This window comes from Nothoprocta perdicaria, unplaced genomic scaffold (genome assembly GCF_003342845.1).
Source record: "Nothoprocta perdicaria isolate Ctin4 unplaced genomic scaffold, notPer1 scaffold_60, whole genome shotgun sequence".
Classification (NCBI taxonomy): Eukaryota; Metazoa; Chordata; class Aves; order Tinamiformes; family Tinamidae; genus Nothoprocta; species Nothoprocta perdicaria.
In genome coordinates this window covers 2,969,108-2,988,957 of record NW_020455866.1, presented here as the reverse complement: position 1 = coordinate 2,988,957, position 19,850 = coordinate 2,969,108, and the positions used below count along the sequence as shown (strand labels likewise).

General features: G+C 35.2%; 1 protein-coding gene across 1 annotated transcript in view; it reads left to right on the top strand.

Moving 5' to 3' along the window:
• Window positions 1-1,514: 1,514 nt before the first annotated feature.
• The window catches only part of LOC112956169 (desmoglein-1-like), a 20,022-nt gene continuing 1,686 nt past the window's right edge, over window positions 1,515-19,850 (top strand). Inside the window, exons 1-15 of the mRNA XM_026049668.1 lie at window positions 1,515-1,562; window positions 7,825-7,860; window positions 8,267-8,395; window positions 9,079-9,234; window positions 9,398-9,545; window positions 10,466-10,629; window positions 10,856-10,990; window positions 11,514-11,699; window positions 11,857-12,116; window positions 12,475-12,617; window positions 12,790-13,008; window positions 14,214-14,837; window positions 16,734-16,882; window positions 17,348-17,408; window positions 18,988-19,196. Coding sequence (XP_025905453.1) covers window positions 1,515-1,562; window positions 7,825-7,860; window positions 8,267-8,395; window positions 9,079-9,234; window positions 9,398-9,545; window positions 10,466-10,629; window positions 10,856-10,990; window positions 11,514-11,699; window positions 11,857-12,116; window positions 12,475-12,617; window positions 12,790-13,008; window positions 14,214-14,837; window positions 16,734-16,882; window positions 17,348-17,408; window positions 18,988-19,196 — 2,667 coding nt within the window. The remainder of the gene's footprint in view (window positions 1,563-7,824; window positions 7,861-8,266; window positions 8,396-9,078; window positions 9,235-9,397; window positions 9,546-10,465; window positions 10,630-10,855; window positions 10,991-11,513; window positions 11,700-11,856; window positions 12,117-12,474; window positions 12,618-12,789; window positions 13,009-14,213; window positions 14,838-16,733; window positions 16,883-17,347; window positions 17,409-18,987; window positions 19,197-19,850) is intronic.

The following is a 19,850-nucleotide window of genomic DNA, read 5'->3' as shown; positions in this document are numbered from 1 at the left end:
ACAAAAATCTGAATGCAAAATCCAAGCAATAAAAATGTTTTAAACTAGCAGCTTTTGGCATATTTGCTTCAGTGGCAGATCTGAAAACACCTATCTCTATTTTAATGCCTCTCCAAAAGCAAATTCCACATTGACCAGCGTTCCTGGGGCAGGGGGAGCCCTGGCACACTTAGCAGTGCCTGTGTCACAGCCCCCCGTACTTGCTCGGCCACAGGAGCCCGAGCTGCCCTGCGTCCCATTCCCGGTGCTCCCGCGCAGAGCGTCGGGGAGGCGCTCAGCGACACTGCTTACCCAGCAGGAGCTCCGAGCCCCGTCCTGCAAGACGCTGAGTAATCCCGGCGGTGCTGATCACTCCTTTTTGTTTTTTTGCAGTCAGACGTGGGAGATGCCGGGCACCGGGATGGGCTCCCTGCACGAGTGTGGTGGTCGCATAGCATTTTCATAGGGAGAGCAGCAGGCTGTGTTCGCCGGCTCGGCTGCACAGCACACGCTCCCATGCTTGCTCGTGCATCCCAAGGAGTGCACTGTCTCTGCTGCAGGACGAAGGGGCCAGGTGCTGAGCACAGCCACGAGCGCACTCTGACTCCTCCAAGTCTCCCGTGCTTGTGCTTGTGCCATCCAGAATTAGGCCAGAAGTGAGCCGTGCAGCTCTTCATGCTGCTACCTGCAGTTCTGAGCAGCCCAGAGGGGTTTCTGTGGCCCCAGGTATGTGCTGCATGCAGCTTCCTCTCCACCAGGTAGCAGATGGAAGGAGATGGGAAGGAGAAAGTAACACCACTAGCAGACTTCACTTTTGATGAAAGCAAAAAGTCACCTTCCTCTGCCTCTGATATTCATGGGGCCTAATGAATAAAATGCTGCCTTTTGCCCAAATTAAAACGCTACCTTTTCAATGGCAACATGCTCTGCTCTGAGGATGATAGCTCTGTGAAAAGTGTATGTAGACCTGACTTATTGCCTGAAAGCAAACAAAATGGACATGCATTTCCATCTCAACTAATAATGTCTTAAAGCCCATATTCTTTACAATAATATTCATTAAGCGCTTCTATTATACTCGGTGTAAGGAGAAAACTGGCAATTGAATTCCAAGCAATGATAAGTTACCATTTTAATGATTCCTTATGTTGTGAGTAATTTATAACGCGCTCAGAATCTTCCCAGCAAAGCTTGCCTTCTGTTTTTAAAATGTCCTCTTTCATATCCCACAAAGGGTTTCAGTGCAATAAGCATTAAGGTGTGTCTCTCTGCTTTTACCTCGGAGCAATAATGATGTTGTCAAGCGCTTTAGGTGAGACCAGCCCAGGTTTTTTGGGTGGGGAAAGACACTCTGTTATACATCATCTTCAGTCCTTCTCTCAGAGCGAGACAGAGACACCTCGAAAGGCTGAGTATAAGGACATCTACTGAAAGTCTTTTTAAATCGACACCAGTGCTGGGGGGTGGGGGGGAGGGCCGAGGAACAGACTTGTGATCGTAACTCAGTTGGACCTGTATCTAAGAAATCAGATGCAATGGATTGGCTCCCTCACCGAACAACTGCTGTTCTGTTCCTTTTATTGGTAAGTCTGATTTTAATGCTAATTTTTACTGAGTTTATGTCAGTTGAATCCTTCTCAGAAGACCGCTGTATTTTAGTGTAAACCAGTCCTACTAAAATCCGTGTGAAAATAATCATAAGAAATAAAGCTATAGTTATTTTACATTGTATTTCTGAAGATTCTATGCAAAGACTTTAGGTTTTCATTGAATGTTGGTAATTGTTTCAATTATAATATTCTGAAATATTTTGATCAACATATGGCTTTTTATGTTTAAGGCATGACTTTAATACTTGACTTTCAGGGAAATGTTGTCTATGTACTTCACTTAATGAGTTATTTTAGTAAAAGTAGTAGATAACAAACTAATGTTATCATTTATAAAAACTTAAAAACTAGTTGGATATAATTTGATTCTTTGACTTTATTATTTTGTTCCAATATAAGGAAGATGAAATATATTTTTCTAAAACATATTTAGTAAGAGTGTCCCTGGGTTGACCAAATTTTTTGACTGAGCTTTATTTAAGAGAAAAACATAAAATTTGGCGAAGATTTCATCTGAGTAAAAATTGGAAGTTGGCACATTATTTCCCATTATAAAGAATTCTCATCTCATTGTGTATTAGTGTCTGAGCTGACATGTATTAAGGATGTGAAAACTTCAAAAGTGCAAATGAAAGTGTTATTCTTTGAGTCTGTTCTACTCAGTCTAAAAGGGGAAGTTGTCTACGGTCAAGCAGGATAGTTGTGCAATGTGTTCATCTGTGCTGGGGAATTACCAGAATGGATATAGAAGAACTAGGGAGGCCCTTGTACGGTTGCATTCTGTTTCATGAGTGGATTATTTTTGCTAATCTGTGCTGCTCCTCTCAAATCACATGGAGGTTTGAGGCCATGAAGACTGAAACAAGTAGAATTTATATTATAGCTTTTGATTTACACAGAATGTTAGGTATAAATGTTTGTTAACTTCTTGTCTCTAGCAGTGTTTGTAGTCAGAAAGTTTGTTGTTATAGAATATGAAATCCTGAGATTTATTTTCAAGAATAATGTAAGAACTTAGGTTACAGTTTTGCTGTCAGCAAAGCAGAACTAGCCAACATAGGGCAGCTGCCAGACAAATAATGATAAAACTTGGCAAAAGCAAGGTATGGTTTGGATAAGTTTCTGCTTGTTTAATGCAACACATTGGGTTCCATCGAGATTGGCATGTTGTGCGTCACACTAACTGTACTGGATTTTTATATAACATTATTGACTACCAGTTTATTCAGTTACCTGGTGATGCATACTCCTGTTGTTCTGAAAGTCAGAATAAATTAACTTGTACTGTATTGAAGATCTGTCCTTTCAAAGGAAATTTTAGTGCTTAATCTTCACTTGTCAACACTGGAGCAATTCTCATTAAGTTTATTATTGTTACAATTGTGACTGATTCAGAATGTATGTTTGGTCAGGAAAAAAAGAGAAGTATTAAAAACTGCAATTATATTTTGATGAATATCTTTTTTTTTAACTTTTACTGGATAGAAGAGTGGAATCTTTTTCTTCTATTGTTTTCTTTTTTCTGCATAAATGTGTTCATGGTGGCTTGCACAGTTGCATAACATGTTTTAGAAAAAGATAATGAACAAAGTATAGAGATTAAATACACTAAATTATATTGCATTCTGCAGAACAGTCTTAACTTTAGACTTAACTGTTCCTTCATAAAAATCACCTGCCTGCTGTGTCTTCTTAGTATTTTGCCAATAAGCTGTATGAAAGAAAATTGCTATATTGCTATATTTTGGTTCACTTTCCGAAAATCTTAGTCTTAATCTAACAGATTGCACTCTGAAACTACTAATTTTCTATATGTATTTCACCATTGGTGGAACTGATTCTGCAATCCTCACCCACGTGACTTCAAAGGTGTTATTCTCATGAGTAAGAGAGTTCTGTTTGTGACACTTGCACAGACATGTTTTATAGAAATAACCTGTTTGTTCAGGTATGACTCTTCTCCTGCCAGCTATCATGTGACAGTTAATAATTCTGAATTCACCACATCTCTTATATACACTTTTGTCTGGCTACTTTTTCCCATGCGTTATCTACACTTTTTTTTTCCTTCCTGTTGCTAGGCTATGGTTACACCTCCTACTCATAATTTTGTTGGGCAGAAAAATATAAATCCTTGCCTTGCATATGCATGTGAAACATCTGCCAGAACGTAGCCAGGAAACTGCATGGTCTTCTGCAAAGGGAGAGTTTAGCTTTAGGAACAGAAACTGAGGCAGGAACAGAAACTGAGGTAATTCATTATCAGTCCAAATCAGGTTAAGTCTGTAGTTATATCCCTAAATAAAAAATAGCCTAAACAAATGTTGCAGCAAGAGCATTCTAAGTCATGTTAGATTTTTTTTTTAAGGACATAGAATGACTAACTTGACACAGTCCTATTTGGATAACAATGATTTATGTATTAAAATTACTTTCCTGATCATTTTTAATGGTTAAGCTCTATTATTACACTGAAATTCATCACACCTGTATGAAGTATCCCATGATATTTCGTTCAGCAGAGCAGAAACAACTGCAGAGAAAGCTTTTCCCAACGAGTCAGTTATTTTAACAAACATACTTTAAAATACATAAAACTGAAATTTGAATTTATTCTTCTAACTGACATGAGTATAGTATCTTTCATTTACTTCTATGGAAATAGCAATAGGTTCTCCATCTTAGGGACAGTACAAAATATTGATCCTGCAATATGAGAAGCCAGAAACACCTAACTTTTGCAGAGATAGCAAACAAATAGCAAAATCATGCTGCATAATTTCCCTTTAAAATTGAAAGAAACACTTTCATTAATGGAATGCAAAAAAAAAATGACAAGCACAAGTAAAAATGTATTCTTGTTTTGATTTTAAAATTACCAAATGGCTTCATTTTAAAATGTGAGGTTGTTTCTTATGTTTCATCCCTGCTTCTCATTACTTCACATGCACTAATTTATCATTTTTTAATGAGGTGCAGAATACATAAAGGGAAGGGTTCATTATTTCAACCCTTTACTAGTCAGAGTGTGGCTGAGTAAGACATGCAGGTCCCAAACTGCTGACACAACCAGAGCTACCAGGATGACTAACATATGTGTGAGTTCTCATCCCTCCTCCCATCAAGGTCAATAACAATACTGCTGTTGACTTCAAAGAAAAAGAATCAGATGCAATATGAATAATGCTGGGAAGATGTTAAAGGCGTGTTCAGTCATTTAGATATGAGTAGGTGGAGGAGGGAGGATGCCATAATTGCATATAATATTGCTTGGTAGTCAATTAATGATTAGTTAATTCTTGTTTGCAAATTGCTTTGAAGATGTAAAGAACCATACACATCCTATGGGCCTAATTCCCACTTACATCAGAAAAAATCCAGAGTCCCTCTAGTGTGACGTCAAGATTTCATGTCATGCATAGGATTCAGACTCTGCGTCATTACAAAAATTTGCAAGTTTTCAGATAGACTACTGTGAGAATGACAGTCATGACAAATGTTTTCCATCTGTACCTCTCCCAAATGCTACCAGAAAGAGTGGGAACAGATGTCTCAATGTGTCTCAGTGTGTCTCGATTCCACTTTTTTTTCCCAACAGCAAGACTTGATGTCATCCTAATCAACCTGCCTACCTCAGGATCCTAAGGGTGCATCCAACATTTCCAACTTCTGTTGTTTTAACTATATTTAATCACTGATTCTATGGAGGATACTAGCTCAGACACTAGTTTGTAAAGAAAAATTGTACATTATCTTCAAATGTGCCAGAATTAGCTGCTAGATTGATGGTAAAATGTTCTTCTCCACTGGAATTACTTCTAGAAATACAAAGTTTGCAGGATAGTAAGATATTTGAAATTCACAGCTGGAGGGAGAGGAGAGGACTGTTTGTCTTCTGTTGATGTTAGAGAAAAAATGGAAAGAATTAGTTGGGATAATAGAGGAAACTATATCCTTGGCCATGTTAGACTGATGTCTCTCCATAGGACTGATGAACCCGATGGCCTCTTCTGGTGTTTGTCAGCAGAAAATTATTTTCTCTTCTGATGTTTGTCAGCAGAAAATTATTCTCTATAATACCACAATAATTGAGATAGACCTACTGACATGACTGCAGTCATGAAAATCAACAGATTGACTTTCTCCAGCAGGATCACAAATAGCACTGAGCATCAAAATTTCTTTGAAGATCTTCCATCAACAACATGTAGCAGGAGGGTTTTTTCTTAGCTGGTAGGGGACAAATGTATAAATAATTGGTCTTAATTTATGATTCCCAGCAACACATCAGAACAAATTTCTAGCATTTCCATTAATGGGGTCAATACAGAATTAATATCCTTCATTGTCTGAAAGCAGAGTTCCCAAGCAGCCATCAGTAAATCAAGTTCTTTGATGAATATTCCTATGATAAATCAAGAATTCTTTATAGGTGTAATAGTTATTTCACAGGAGTACTACTATATCCTCAACACAGTAGAGTATTTCTGCTATGAAGGTTAACTGTAAGAGTGACATGGCAGGAAGTGAGCTATTAGTTTCCCTGTTAAATTTTAGCAAGGGCTGTAAGATGCAGATAGTATGTAAGATTTACTAACATTGCATTAAGAGTGGTATGCCATACTCCTCTTGGTCAACACAATTGCTAGCATGCCCGAAGGGTTTTAAGGGTGGAGAAGATTTCATTGTACTTACCCAAGGAGGCTCTGCTGGTGGAATAAACTGATAAAAGATGCTGAATCAATACAACTTTGTGTTGGCTTTGTCACTTAGGCTCCCTCACAAGAGAGTAATCTGCACATTCTACTCTCCTCTGTTTCTCCTCTCTCCAACGTGGATCACAAAAGGCAAGGCCTGGAGTCCTACTGAGGTGAAATCACACTCCATTTAACGTGGAGTCTGATATTGCAGAGATCATGACTGCACATGAGCTTGAACCTCATTCTACACCTGAAGGTGTACATAGTCACCAACATGTACACTCTAGTTAAAAGCCATAATGATGCTTTTAGCATAAACTGAACATATCTGTTTTCTGTCTAAAGACGTAAGTCTTTGAGTTGGTAACAATTTTCCTGATTTATGTCTTTATGTCAGTAATTTCCTCAAAGAAACAAACAAAAACAACAAAAGTTATTAGATAAATAGTTCTATACCTTTCAAGACACTACCTACGCTCAAGATACTACATCCACAGTCTGAACTCCCTCATTCACTAGTCAATTAGAGCAGTATTTACTGACTGGGATTTCAGTGAATTTTGAGGGGAGAAAGAACAGATCAGTGGTTTTGTAAATGACAGATAGTGGATACGATAAGGCAAGGAATTTAACAGGAGTAAGGGAGGAAAAGAAAAGGAGAGTTGAAGCTATTGTTCCTTAATCTGGTATGGAAAGTGATTGTTTTAACCTGAAGTGAAGAAGCTCCATTCTTGTAATAAAATTAGAAGTGTGGAAGGTCTGATAACTTGTCACAGGAAAAAAAAAATGTCAAATGAATTTATTCATATAAGATTTATGTAAAACCTATGAGATAAAATGTGTCAGATAAATCAGCATAAGTCACTGAGCACTGCAACATTTATTTTTTCTAAGCCTTTTCTTGCACAGTTAGACCTCAAAACAAAGACCACTAAACTTCAAGAACTTCAAGAAAATGTGTCTACTGGCTGCAGTTGGCTTTTCATCATACACTTAATTTCTTTAACCTTAGTGAGAAGTTACAGGAGAAAAAAATGTTTTTATTCCTTTTGCTTAAGGCATCTATTGAAGTATTTTGAAATACTCTCATTTACCTTTCTACATAAGTGCCTAAAAAGTAAATACTTCTTATTTAGTTTGTTAGTGGTGTCTTTCTTTTAACAAAATCTGCAGTGACTTCTCCCTGCTACTGAATCAGATGAGATTCTACAACCTAAAAATTTATGTGAAAGATGTATTTTATGTAGATATAACACTAAATTTGCACATGCTTTCAAAATCAAGGTGCCTTGAAAGACAGAATTAATTTTAAGGTACCTAACTTTCAGGCATTTAAACAGTGATGGACATAGGGGAAGAAATAGCGCAACATTATTTATGGAAATCCTTAAACTACAGTCTAGTTAGTCTGTTGCAATGAACTTGAGGAAAAAATGCTGCTCCAGTCTTGCAATATAGCAATGTGTTCCAGCTAGGTTTAACTTAATGTATTTTATCTTGCATTTTTATATGCCATTATCTTATTTTTCTTTCAGTTACTCTTGGATTTCAGCACAGGATTTCATGTACAGGTAATAAAAAATTATTTGGTAATTAATTTTATGAAATAATGAAATGTAGCCATATAGAAATGAACTGGGAAATATTAATCAAAGATATTTTTAACTTAATGATTAAATATATATTTAAATATTAAATAATTGCATAATAAAATATTAAAATATTTGCATAACCTGCTCATCGTCTCAATAAAAGTTCTCCAGAATTTCAAAAAATATCCAATACTCAGGAATAATTTTAAAATATATATGTATCATCTCAGGCTTGGAACTGAGACTCATAGAAAACAAACAAACAAATAAAAATGGTCTATAAAAACCTCTCCAATTTCTTAATGTTGGAAATTCTAAATATCTGTATACATTTTAAATATATCGAGGTTGCTGGTCATAGTGACACTGACGTTCTGTGTCAAAGGTAAAAGAATGGGATGAAAATGGAGCAGCAAGATGGAAAACATTCAGAAGACAAAAACGTGAATGGATCAAATTTGCTGCAGCTTGCAGAGAAGGAGAAGATAATTCTAAGAGGAATCCAATTGCCAGAGTAAGTAGAAAGCAAAGTAGAATTATTGTTTGCCAATAAGGAAGTAAGACAGGCTGATAAAACAAGAGAAACTTCAGAATATATTTACTTGGAGCCATCAAATAAGGAATGTAGAAAAGAAAAAAAGATACAATATTTCCAACTCAGCTGAGACACTGATGGATGTATGCAGCAGCTGAGGAATGACCAAAGGCTCCCTAAAATCTTCAGATCTGGAAATATGCAACACCTAATCTGCTTATGTGTAGACACTGCATATTAATTCTTTGTTTTTTAATTTTCTCTTTCATTTTGAGAAACTCTTGAACAGAAGTTCCAGGACAATGCTTTAGTCCTGTGGGGACATGGCACAGGATGTCCTCCTAACCTTTCCCCTTATTCTTACAGAGGCCCAGTCACAGTGTCAAATTCTTAGAAGTTTCTCTTCCATAACATCTCCACTTCATTGCCAGAAGACTTGAGAGAAATATTCAAGGGGGAATATCACAATAAATCTACTGGTTTGTGGCACAGCCAGATAAGGTTATTGCTTCTGCAGCCAATATTTAACAGTTGGAAGACAAACTGAAAATTATATAGAAAACCTTAAGGGCAATAATAAGAAAAAAATAAGAGAGGGGGGAAAAAAAAATTACGGATGTTCCAAGTGAGCTGGCATAAAATATTGCTATCTGTTATTGTAGATCCGTTCAGATTGTGAAGAAAATAATCCAATCACATACAGCATTTCTGGAGCTGGGATAGATCGTGCCCCATATGGAATATTTGTTGTTAACCCAAGAACAGGAGAAATTAACATAACCTCTATAGTGGACAGGGAAATGACTCCAGTATTTGTTGTAAGTATTATAAATATATATTTTTTTTTTCCTTTATATTTATGACTGCAAGAAGCAGGGCAGGGCATGGGAGCAGAAATAGACAAATGATTCATTTGCTTCAAAAATCTTGCCTTGTTTCTTTCATTTTTTGGTTTTAAAATTAGTAACTCTCTTTATCTAGATACGTTGCTTTGCTAAGCACTCAGTGACGGGTGTAGATTTGGAACCACCTCTTGAACTTCGAGTCAGAGTTTTGGATATAAATGATAACCCTCCTATATTTGCACAAACTGTATTTACAGGATCTATTGAAGAATGTAGTATGGACAGTAAGTAATTATTTTATGCCTTTTAGAGTGTGGTATGGTGAGCGGGGCTGCCAGAATATTTAGCATAAACCAAGAGTGTTTGTTCTACTTCCTCTTAGCCAAGGATATATGTTTCCCTTAGCTACTGCAGAAGGAGAGATATGTTTCTCAGACTGCCATTGGAGCAGGCTTGCTACCTAAAATTAAGCAGTGGTGCATTTTCACCTTTTCTCACACAAATGAATTCCTAAAGTTCCAGTTCATAATCCCGTCATATAAATTCCTTTAAATGTGAAAACTTAAACTGTTTCATGTCTTCTTGTTAACTTTTTTCCTGTGATGATATATAAAATGTTTTTTCCCATTTTTCTTAATTTAAATATTTGCATTTGTAATGTGAAAACTGTGATTATAATAGAATATTACTAAATAAACTCTTACTTAAACCACTAAAGTGCTTCTTAGCAGCATTGCAATCTGCACTATGTGTGTAAGTAGATGGAGGGGATTCTATTTATGTCCCAAATACAGAGAACTACTTGACATATTGCTGCAAAATCATCCTGCCCTGCACACACACAAAAGCAAGTGGTGCCCTTACACCCCTGCCTTGCCAAAATCCCCACCTAGTACTGCAAAGATTTATGTATCTACGGATGCAGAACATAATGTTCTGTATAGCCCTATCATGACTTGAAAAGGTTCAGGAAAAATCCTTATTACTACACCTGAGCTTAATTTGTAATGCATTTTGAAGTCATTAAAGTTCAGTAATAATGATCAGTACAAACATAACTTGTTCTTATTTTTCTTGTAAATATTACTGAAAAGACAGAATCCTGTCATTTTCATGTTCCAGGAATTTATTATTGTCTTGGAGAGTCATTTACAGAGACAAAAGAGATTTTCTGATTTTCTTTTATTATTATTATTATTCTTAGACACATTGGTGATGAAAATAATTGCAACAGATGCAGATGAACCTAATCACTTGAATTCCAAAATTGCCTTCAAGATAGAGAGTCAGGAACCTTCAGGTCCACCGATGTTCATTATGAACAAATACACTGGAGAACTTCATCTAGCAAATTATCTTGACAGAGAGGTAAGTTTTCTTCTTTCAAAATAATTTTTTTGACAAAAATAAAATAGAAAGAATGAAGTATTTTTATTTCTTTTTTTTTTAAAATGATTTTTTGTTTTTATATGTTGTAATAAAATGTCCCAGGGAAATGAATGAACTTGGTAATAATAGTAAGACATAACTAAGAATTAAGAATTTCTAAGACATACAGATCACTATAGGACACTAATTTCTCTTTCTGTGTTAGCAACATAGTAGCTACACTCTTGTTGTGAAGGCGTCAGACCGGGATGGAGCTGCAGATGGAATTTCATCTCTTTGTAGCTGTAATGTTAAAGTTATTGACGTCAATGACAACTTCCCAACTCTTGCTCAAAGCTCAGTAAGTTTTTCATATCAAAATGGATATCTTTGTTTTAAAATCTTGTTGAAAAATCCAGTAAATAACAAAGTCCTTACTAACCTGTTACAGTAAATTCTCATTTAGATGTTCCACTGAATTACAGGGATTGTTTCCTTGAAGTGTGCTCAGAATCATATCTATATTTTGCACACACAATTTAGATAACAAACACTCCAATTATTTTTGTATTCAGACAGAGAATTCAAATAATCACTCATGTATCCTTGTGCAGTGAAGCCCATTTATGAAGATTGACTCATCTTTATTCATTTTTTTCTTACTGAATGCCCAAATATAATTCCTCTAAGCTATGTCGACAAATATATTAGGCAAAACAGCTCTTCACATCAACAAGAACCACAATTCTCACAGAATACAGTTATTCTTAAATTGGTATTGGCTGTGAATAGGATGCCATTCAAAAGAATCCTTGCAGTTAGCTGTGTTTTCTTGACCTTTTGTGTTCTACTCTTCATTAAGATGAATTCTTCTGTCATTCCAGTTTTCAGCAAGTATTTCAGAAAATTCACTTAGTTCGGAACTACTACGAATACAAGCTCTAGATGCTGATGAAGAGTTCACAGATAACTGGCTAGCAGAGTTTTTCTTTATATCTGGTAATGAAGATAACTGCTTTGAAATTGTTACAGATCCAACTACAAATCAAGGAATCCTTAGAGTAATTAAGGTATGAATAAATATTGTGATTCTGCTCTTTATTATATAATTACCTTAGAATAATTTAAATCATTAAAATCATTTTTTTTAAAAACAGCATATATAATAAAATTTCAGTCCAGGATCTTTATTTAGTATTTTGTATTTGTTTGTGTTTAATCTTTTAGGAACTGAATTATGAACACATCCAAAGTCACACACTGAGTATTGGTGTCAGAAACCGAGCTGCCTTCCACCATTCTATTGCATCTCAATATCAAGCTATTGGAGTACCTCTCATAGTAGAAGTAAAAAATGTGATTGAACCACCAATTTTTCATCCATCTACAATCAGTTTTACTTTATCAGAAAGTACAAGACAGAGTCATGTTGTTGGAACATACACAGCCTTTGATGAAGACACTGGGACTATGGCATCAAATGTCATGTAAGGTTTTAATGTAATGCTTTATCTGCTTAACACCCCAGATTTAACAATGCTTTTAACTCAAAATTCAGTCAGAGGAGAAGAAAAGGCATTCTATAATCCAGACAAGGAAGTAGAATATGATGGTATGGAGGATACATTAAAAAATATAGAAGATTGCTAATAAAAAAGCAATAGTACAGAATAAGAAAAATATTGCAAATGGACAATTATTACCTACAAAATGAGTAGGCAGTAGAATGCTATAGCATATAGAGTCAATGTTAACTGGACTAATTTATTCCATGGAAGTAATTGGGACTGCATGATTTCAGCTGTTTCATATTAATAATTCTGAGCATTTCTTCAACAAATACAGATATAGTATAGGACGTGATCCGGGTGCCTGGTTCAAGATCAATCCAAACACTGGTGAAATCACACTGAATAAAGTTATTGATCGGGAATCATCCTATGTAGTCAATGGGGAATACAGAGCAGAAGTCTGGGCTATTAACCAAGGTAATAAAGTTATTTCTTAAATAAAAGGTAAGAGAAGTATTAACTTTTTCCAGAACAAGCTCTCTTATTTCATATTTCTCTATATCCTTTCCTCTTTTCCAATTTTACTACCTGAACAGCATTGTTCAGATTATCCTTTTGCCTACTGATTACAAGAACCTTCTTTTTACAGGTTTTCCTCGACATACTGCTACTGGTACCGTTGTGCTTTTAGTACAAGATGTCAACGATAATTGTCCAACTACTAATACAGAAACAAAGAAAGTATGTATGCATTCTCCATCAGTGGTTATCACTGCCAAGGATATGGATAGTGCTCAGTATGGTCCTCCCTTTACATTCAGCATACATGGTGAACCTCAAACTACATGGATTATCAGATCAATAAATGGTAAATTAAACTAAGTTTTATAACAGCGTAAATCATAGAAGTGAACTGTTATAATAATATAATCAATTAAGGATTATCTAAAATAATAACACAAATACCAAAAAAAGTAGTTACTAGTATCTAAACTAATCTTACTTATATATGATTTTGTACTCATAAGAACCCACGGAATAAAACGGATTTTTTGGGGGGGATTTATACTTATATACTAATCATACTAAAATAATTAGATATGCTGGTAAGACAGAGGAGTAAAACTTCACTGGAGTGTAACTACCCTTGGTCTAAAGCTAATGATGTAATTCAAAAGGAATAATTATATTTTTGTTTTCTTTCTGCATATACTAAAAAAATTCTAAGTTTGTGACAAGACTCTCAGATTTATTTATTAGAGTAAAAATATTATAAATTTCTAGTCTGAAGAGCTTTCCTTTTTAGAGAAAATAATATAAAAATGTCAAATAAGGGTTACAGTGTTTATAATTCATGTATTAGCTTGTAGTTATAAGAAAAAAAAAAGGTTTAGCCTTTGCCTAGTGGAGTTTTTCTGATTCACTTTGATAAGACTTAATTAACTAAATGAAATAATCAAATCTCATACATTAATAAGTGTCAGAAGTTGCATAAGTTACTGTATGCATAGTAGAAAATTACATGTTAATTATTGCAATTTTAATTACTTTTGCAAGTCCTACCTGTTCTAAGCAGAGGCAAATATATAATTTCAAATAATTTTACAGTTTCAAAAAAAAAAGAAAAAAATCCTAAGCTTGTAATTATGTGGCAAGCATAGTTACCATGTAACCTCCCTGTGAGAGAAAAGGAAATGTAAGGAAATAATATGCAATATCTGTGTACCCCATTGTGGAAATAAAAATCAAGATATGTTGCTATAGATTAAAAAAAAAGATGCATTTGCCCCTTTATATTTCTCAGGTATAAAACCTGATGACTAAACTGATGACTAAACTTATTTGGCTCAAGCTATCCAAAACAAGCAAGCAAACAAACAAACAAACATACAAGAAAGCAGCATAGACTATAAATTTCAGCTTTATCGCTTAAACATTGTTTAGCAATTGAGGATCTTTAAATAAGAAAACTTACTCTTCATTCTACACTACAACCATTATTCACAAAAACTTGTACAGTACTTAAAGCCAACATCTTAACCTAAATCATTCTTTTTCTGTTTTCTCCCAAAGCTTCCTCTGCAGAACTAGTGGGTCAGAACATTGACTTTTTCTTCTATAAGATCTATGTCAATATTAAGGATAACCAAGGCCGAAGCTGCCCACGACCTCATATAATTCCTCTGCAAGTTTGTCGGTGTGATAGTCGTAATTACTGCACCAGTGGGGCCACAAAAATAATTATCATTGGTGGTGGTGGCGCTGGCGGTGGTGGTGCTGGAGGTGGTGGCGCTGGCGGTGGCGGCGCTGGCGGTGGCGGCGCTGGCGGTGGTGGTGCTGGCGGTGGCGGTGCTGGCGGTGGCGGTGCTGGTGGTGGCGGTGCTGGCGGTGGCGGTGCTGGTGGTGGCAGTGCTGGCGGTGGCGGTGCTGGTGGAGGAAGCCAGGGAGGTCAAACAGGTCAAGGAACAGACCAACAGGGCAATGCTGGTGAGAGTGGTGATGAAGGAGGTGAAGTTACGGGTGATGGAAGTGAAACTGGGGGCAATTACGATGGTTATGGTGAAGGTTATGAAGGAGGTTCCTATGGAGGAACTGGTCAAGGTTATGAAGGAGGGTATGGCAGAGACTCTCAATCCTCTACAACGCTTAGTGGTGCCGCCATTGGCCTGATGTTCCTCGGTGGATTAATATTTGTTTGTAAGTATAAAATTAAGAATACTATTACAATACATTTCTAAAATATTAATATATATTTTATTCTTAAAAAAAAATACATGTTTGTTAAATTGAGACTCCCCGGGACATTTTGCAAAGTGGGAAATGTTTTTAAAAGCATTTTTTTATATTTTAAAAGAATATATATACACACTTCATTCAGAAACAATTATTTCCTTCCTAAGACTTAGAGATTTTCCAAAAGCTTTATCTTTTTAAATTTTTTACAAAATTTTTGTAAATTATGTAATTTGTAATTCTAGTTCTCATAAGAATCAATGCCAATTCATTCATGGTTGAAAGTTTAATAAAAGACTCAGAAGACTGAGCAAGAGCTGTCACTATCGACTGTACTACCTCCATATAGCAATTTGTTGTACTTCTGTTATATTACTAAAAAGAAATGGACAATTATCAACTCCAAGTTGGATACAAAAAGAAATAAAAAGAACATGAATTACTTTAAAGTCAGAGGCAAATTATCATACCAAAATAAAACTTTTTCGATTTTAAATCTTTCAGCAGTGTCTGTCAACCCTGACATCAATTAGAAATGAGTAGAGCTTGTGAGAAGAGGATCAGAACAGATCATTCATTCTCATGTCCTATTATTTATCAGAATAGATATTTCTCAGAAATAACACTTTCAGAGAAAAGAATAAGTCTGTCCAATGCTGGAACACTGACCACAACAACCAGTGGAATGTGTGTTCTCCCTTAACTTTGTTTTGTTTTGTTTTGTTTGGTCTTTGATTTATGAGGAACAGCAAAGATATGTTTTTGAAGATGCAGAAAAAAAAAATGAAGCTGCAAATTTTGAAGGTGTTTTGTTTCTTCTTCTCACTTCACTAATGTTACAGGAAAAAACATCTTTTGGACTTTATATATCTTTTCTCCCAACAGTAGCTTATAGCTTTCTTAGCCAGTTCTTAGCCAGTGTGAGGAAGCACTTTGTCAACTTTACAGCTTCCTCTTTTCTCTTGAGTTCGCCATGTTCTGGCATCCATACTTTCTCATAGGCTCTTGTAGGCAACTGTCTTTCCACAGTCTGATGCAACCAGGTTACCAAATTAGCTGTCTATCTAAGGGTATAAAGCTTGCCAGAATTATATCTCAGTTTCTTTTTAAAATGAGCAATGAATTTGATGTCAATACTTAAAATGTGCAGCAATTCCAAGAACTATTATTACTGAAACACCTAAGCATAATATAGCACATTAGGAAACCTGACTTACTTTATTTAATCATTCGTTAAAACTGTGTTTGGTGTCTGCCTCTATTGTTTTTCCCATCAGCTATCTATGATGTGAAAAATGCAGAGAGCCTAAGCAAAAAATCACCTTAGCCAAATCAAAATCTTCCCTCCAGTTCTCATAAGTTTACTATCATTAATACACATTACTTTTCATTTTACAATAAGTAAAGAAAAAAATCATGCTTATATTATCAAAATCAAATATTACTGGATGCTATATATAGTAAGACTGGTTTTGTTTGTTTCATTTCCATATATTTGCAACTTAAATTCATCCAGATGAGATAGATCAAAGTCTGTTCCCAGCTGTGTAGGCATAAATTTGTAGTAACAGACCTCATGCACCCCACTTTTGCTCTGCTATAACCAAGGGCAGAAATTATTCTAATTATCCAAATGTTTATATATCTATATATAAAAATATAGATATATATATGTATATATTTTTTTTCAAAAGCAACCAATGGTTCTGAAAAAAAGACCAATGCCTATAGGCTGCTTATTTTGAAATATTTTAAGACGCATTTTTAAAAGTTCTTAAGGACCTACTCTCTGGGAAAAAGAGCTTTTTCTGTGAAGAAGAGATGGCCTAAATTCCTACTTCCTGTTTCTTTCTTGTTAAGTGATTCCAATTTTGATGTCAATGAGCGACTGTTGTGGATGTGGACCTGGAGCTGCGGCTGGAGTTGGGACTGGATTTGAACCTGTACCTGAATGCACAGAAGGAGCAATTCATCCATGGGGAATAGAAGGAGCACAGCCTGAAGACAGGGTCAGTACATTCCATGTTTCTAAAGCACACAAACATTTATATTTACAGCATAGAATGCATCTTGACTAGAACTAAGATGATTGTAGCACTGTAACATTTCTAAAAGAAACCTGGCATTGTTTAGCTTTGCCAAGAAGATATGAAAAGTGATTTGTAATTATCATTTGAAGATATGTTTTAAGTTGCTATGCTGTTTGGCCTAACACTTTGGTGTTATTGCCCCCTGAGCTGAGACACTGTAACTAGCAAGCTTTTTCAATGAAAGATAGGACAAGATAACGCAAACCATCCTTACTGATCATTTGACAACGAAACAGACTTGGATGGAGTCTCCTTACAGAGTGGGTCATCAACAACTGCCCGGAGCAGTAGTTAGTGATTTAGTGGTAATACTGTAACAGTTCTTGCTCTTCATATGAGAATTTCAAAGTTCATTATTCAAGGAGTCAAACTATTGTTTTCCAGGATGTCTCACACATTCTTGCCCCAACAACAGCTGCTGGAGGTGAATTTGGTGAACCCTCTGGTAAGCAGACTATAAGATTTTCTTTCTTCACTATAACAAAGTTATTTTTCAGCACTTAATGATTTCTGTTTCCAAGCTAGAATTCAACCCTTCTGATCTTACTTGTGCAGATAGTCAAATTCACTTTAGTTATGCTTCCTAACATGAGTAAAGGGTCTGAATCTGGAATATGGACAGATTAATCTCTGCAAACTGCATTTATTTTGAAATATTTGCCAGGACTTTCAAATGTCAGGCAATTTTATTTTCTGGTTCCAAATGGTGAATTCAGGTTCTTTCCAAGACATCAGTTTAAGCAGAAATCAATCTCAAGGCCAGGATAATAAATTTTTCTTTCATAACTCAGTAATGAATGTTTAAGTTCTTTCCAGTTTCCAGGTTCTGCTTAACTCAAAGGAGAACTAGGAGCCAGGCAATTACTCCCTGCACCACCCAAAACAGAGAGGCGGCATACACTGCAATAAATTTATGCTGCTGATATAAGGTCCTCCCAGGAATTCAATGCCATAGAAATGGTGACAGTGCTACTTTCTCTTTTCCCCATACATTACACCACAAAAGGAATCCATTCTTACCAGAAACTGAGTCTCCGGTTGACTCATAATCCATTCTAACTCTCAGGAAGCTCTCAGGAAGAAATGGCGCATGGCAAGACAATTTCTCCAATGAATTTTGTGTTGGTACAATGGTACAAATATCTTTATCCTTAAACTAAAACAAAGATAACAAAGCACTTGGGGCATAAATGTGAATTAAGAATCTTTGTTGCTAGTAAAATTATCCAAGCATGGCAAACTGAACAGTTTACGAATGATATTTGTAATTCACTTTGTTATTTACTTCATTTCCATTTTTATCTCTACAGCTACGGCAAGAGCCTCTAGTTAAAATTATATTAGCTGTGACTAACGAGGTTAAATGAGAAAAGATGATGGAATCTGTCTTACAGTTTTTAATACAATCATGTTCAAAACTACTGAATTAATTTAATATATTACACATTGATATTTAAGACTACTTATTCTTTATTATCAAATATGAAAAATTCTGCAGAAGATAAAATCCTGAAGATATGATTTTATATTTTTTTGTAAAGAATAATTTCATTTTGCATTATAAACACTGATGGTTATTATGATCAGCTGCTGTTCCTCCAAATCCCCTGTTTTATAACAACTGGGAAAAATGAAAGGGACTACAAGGCTGTTTCTTTTGCTGTGATCATAAATACACATTTCTGTATTTTCATAAATATCTATAATCTTTTTCTGCTGTTCTTATACAAATAATCACATAATGAGACAGAGGAATTTCTCCAGCCAATTGCACAAGTAAATTACTGATTTTCTAAAGCATATATGTAAATGTATGTGTCATCTCATGCATAAAATAAATTAAATCCCCTACAAATATGCACTTAACTTGTTATAATTTCAACTTCCATGTATGAATCTGTGGTGAAAATTACAATACTTTCAGAAGCTTAGTGGGATTATTATATTATTGGTAAAAGTAACTAGAAAATTCTTTGTGACTGTCACAAAATATAGGAAGGATAACTTTTTTTTTTTGTTTTCAGAAATATATACAAACACATATGGAGGAGGAGGAGTAGTAGCATCTGGTGTTGAGGACACTACAGCAGTTGGCTATGGTACTGGTACTGGTTATGGAACAGCTGGAGGAATTTCTGGTACAGGAGAAGCAAAAGGATCAGGTGGAGGAACGATAAAAGAATATCGAGAGGGAGGGGTGAATATGGCCTTCCTAGACAACTACTTCTCTGAGGTAACTAGCTTATTTTCTTTGTATTTGCGAGCCTACTGGTAGATTCTCCTTTCTAGAATACATGGTGAAAATCCAAAGTAACTCCACTGAAATTGTAACGTACATGACATAGATTTGGTATGAGAGGTACTAATCTGAAAAAAATAATTATAATACTGAATGTATTCATAATAATACTGCTTTTAAGATAATATATTTGAAAACCAAATTTTTAGCAAGTTATAACATTATTTCAGCTTAATAAGTGACCATCAAAATTATCACCTTTTGCAGTGTATAAATGGATAATAACATTGTAAATATTTCTTACTTGAAACTGTTTGCAAATTGATCTGTCTAGAGGTTACTTAAAGAGGGACTTTAACTTTCAAGGAATTGTGAATATGTGTTCCTTTTCTTCTGCTTTATTCATTGCTCTTTATGTCTAGAAAAATAGATGAAAACTGCAAATGACACAACTATTCAGTTCTGTAATTGTCTAAATATTAACTGGCCTTTACATGTAAGATAGAAAAGATGGTATGGTATTTACATGATTAAGGGATAAATTTTCTTGATTAGTAAGAACCACAAGGCATAAATATTATAATTTCTTATGTTGTCAAAATGTCAATTAATATTTAAGGTCCACTGTATTTCAAAATCTGGAAAAAA